The 3,071-nt window shown below is 31.7% G+C and overlaps 1 protein-coding gene across 1 annotated transcript in view; it reads left to right on the forward strand.

Annotated features, from left to right (window-relative positions):
- Positions 1-219: 219 nt before the first annotated feature.
- The window catches only part of LOC106474957 (A disintegrin and metalloproteinase with thrombospondin motifs adt-1-like), a gene marked incomplete at its 5' end in the record, with an annotated part of 22,275 nt that continues 19,423 nt past the window's right edge, over positions 220-3,071 (forward strand). Inside the window, 2 exons of the mRNA XM_013935657.2 lie at positions 220-297; positions 1,575-1,699. Of these exons, the coding sequence (XP_013791111.2) occupies positions 220-297; positions 1,575-1,699 (203 nt within the window). The remainder of the gene's footprint in view (positions 298-1,574; positions 1,700-3,071) is intronic.

Below are 3,071 nucleotides of genomic sequence, written 5' to 3' on the forward strand. Positions count from 1 at the left end.
TTTCGTGATTTTTTAAATATTATTTCACTGATAATTTCTATAGAAAATTCTTATAAATGGAATGTAAATAAAACTTAGTATTAGCAGTCTGTCGTTTTACATTTATCTTTTATTTGTATGCAATATTGTTAACAATAACGTTTGCATGCATTAAAGTTATTTTAAATGCTGAATTTGTTATATTTAACCGGCTTTGGTTTCACCTTTCTTGCAACACAGGTCGAACTGGTGTATAACTACAATTCTTTAAAACAAAAGTTCAAAATTGTCATCGTGAAGCTGGAGATTCTTTCTGGGGTAAACATCTTTTTTGAGATCCTAATATTAAGTAAATATATAATATCGTATGGCTCAAAGATCAAGTTATCCTATCATATAACTATTGCATTATTAAAAGTTTTTACTTGCAAATCGTCAACTAATTTACACACTTTATTTTCGATAAGAAAACAATATATATAATGTTCATAAATCACGAATTTTTGGCTAGTTAAAATATCAAAGTATGTAATAAATATGAATATGTGTTGATATATGTAATATATATATATATATATACGCACACGCACATAATAAGACACTTTCTGTTCGTAACGTTCCCTTTATCGGTAACGCTCGACTCTCTGTAGGTAATGTTCAAATTGGCTCAGTAGTTTGTCTCAGGTGGAAGACTTCAGTTTAAATCCAAACTGAGTGGAGATTGTTTATGACTTTTTTAAATTATCACCTCATTACGTTAAGAGAAATATGTTACAGCATTTGGAAAAACTTGATAACACAAAACACAAAACTTTACATTAAAGATTTGAATTATTTGTTAATGTTCTATTACAAAGACTGGGTGTTACAGTGGTTATAGCACTAAACAATCATGTGGAAATCTCGAGTTGAAACCTAGTCGAGTCGGGATTTCATGTTAATTTTTTAATACTTATTATCGTATTTACAGCAAGCTTTTTGATTATTCAGTTATAGATTTAAGGGATAATATCGTACTACATAATAAACACTAGTAACTGTATGTGTCAAAGATAACTTAAGTATATTTTCAAAACAACAGATAGCGCTACAATGTTATTGATATTTTTCAACTTCAGAAAGATATTTAAAAAAAATAGTCAACAAAATTAAATGCATTTTTAATTCAAATTATACCTTCATCATAAAATTTATTGATTTTGCCATCACAGTTAATAAATCGCAGGGCCAGGCATTTGCCATTTTGGCAATATTTCTTCGAGAACCAATTTTTTTTCGTATGGTCCAATCTATAAGGCTTTATCAATAAGAATATTTGGACATAAAATAAGAATATTAATAAGCCAAATTATAATAAAATATACACACAAAAAGCTGTCTTCGTGAAACACTTGTAAAAGATTAAACATTTTCTGTGCATATATTGTTATTAAAATATAATTACTTTTTAGAAAAAGATGTTCGTAAATCATGATTTTTTTTAATACTTAAAATGTCTAAAGTATGTAATAAATACGAATAAGTTTAATTATATTTTGCTATCGTTTAAAATTTGCTTTTAGGAAACAACCTAACCCTCCAAGTTATATTTTTAGGCCGGTCCAGATACTGCTGGTGGAGATATCGATAAATATCTCGATAACTTCTGCGTATGGCAAGAACGAAACAATCCCTCAGGATCGTCTGAAGGACATTGGGATTATGCTATTTTATTGACTGGGTGTGTAACTTTATCTTTACAAACATAAGTTAAATTTGAATTATATTTCTTTACATTGGCTACTTTGAAGCGTACCATTACTGAATTTTGGTTCATCAGAAATGAGTTATTTTACAAAGTTGTTAATATTGTTTGTTTGTAGTTAAGCACAAAGCTACACAATGGGCTATCTGTGCTCTGCCCACCATGGGTATCGAAACCCGGTTTATAGCGTTGTAAGTCCGCAGACATACCGCTGTGCCACTGGGGGGGGGGGGCAGTTGTTAATAACCCGAAGCTTCTTAGTTGGTTAGTATTTGTTTGTTTGGAATTAAGCACAAAGCTACACAGTGGGCTATCTGTGCTCTGCCCACCATGGTATCGAAACCCGGTTTATAGCGTTGTAAGTCAGCAAACATACCGCTGTCCCACAGGTTAGGGCGCTTGACTCGCAATCTGAGGGTCGCGGGTTCGAATCTCCGTCCCACTAAACATGCTCGCTCTTTCAGCCGTGGAAGCGTTATAAAGTGACGGTCAATCCCACTATTCGTTGGTAAGAAAATAGCCCAACAGTTGGCGGTGATGACTAGCTGCCTAGTCTTACACTGCTAAATTAGGGACGGCTAGCACAGATAACCCTCGTGTAACTTTGCGCGAACTTCAAACCAAACCTTTTACCGTAAGCTGGTATCAGAAGTGTGTTAAAAGATAATATAATGTTAACATTCATTTTAACAACAGTTTAAATTAACATTTTAAGCCTCAAATAAGTTTATTTATCTACAGGGAAAATGTAAATGTTTTTGCGTGAAAAGCTCATTGCATTAAGTCTTTCATTGATAAAATTACTGAGACGTTGTATTCTTTTCCTCCTCATATAAAAAATTTAAGAATTGTACAATATGGAGTTTTGTGTGTTGAGTTCAGTCTTTTAAATCAATTTTTTGTTGTTGTATTAAATCTTTATATATTTATTACATTTACTACAAAGTAGAGAGCTTAAAACTGATAAAAACTTTTCAGAGTTTCTGACATAAAAAAGCAGCGACATATTGTGCAATAAAAAGCTAAAGATACTTGCCACGCCATCTGGAGTTTATTATTAACATGAAAATATTACCGATAGCGTGAATGGAGTACAGATTATGTTTTTAATTCAGCTATGAGAAATGGTAAATAAATTAGCGTATAACTCCAATACAAGGCGTCACTTAGTGCGACACAATACTGTCAAAAAAAGTAGTAATTAGATCACATTCCTGTCAGTCATAATTTTTTCATTAAACTGCACGTTTCTGTGGGTGTAAAATATACCTTTTTAATGGTATTAACATTAATCCACTTTTGGTGTAAAATGTACCTTTTTAATGGTATTAACATTAATTCACTTTGA

This window comes from Limulus polyphemus, unplaced genomic scaffold, assembly GCF_000517525.1.
Source record: "Limulus polyphemus unplaced genomic scaffold, Limulus_polyphemus-2.1.2 Scaffold7905, whole genome shotgun sequence".
NCBI classification, from domain to species: Eukaryota; Metazoa; Arthropoda; class Merostomata; order Xiphosura; family Limulidae; genus Limulus; species Limulus polyphemus.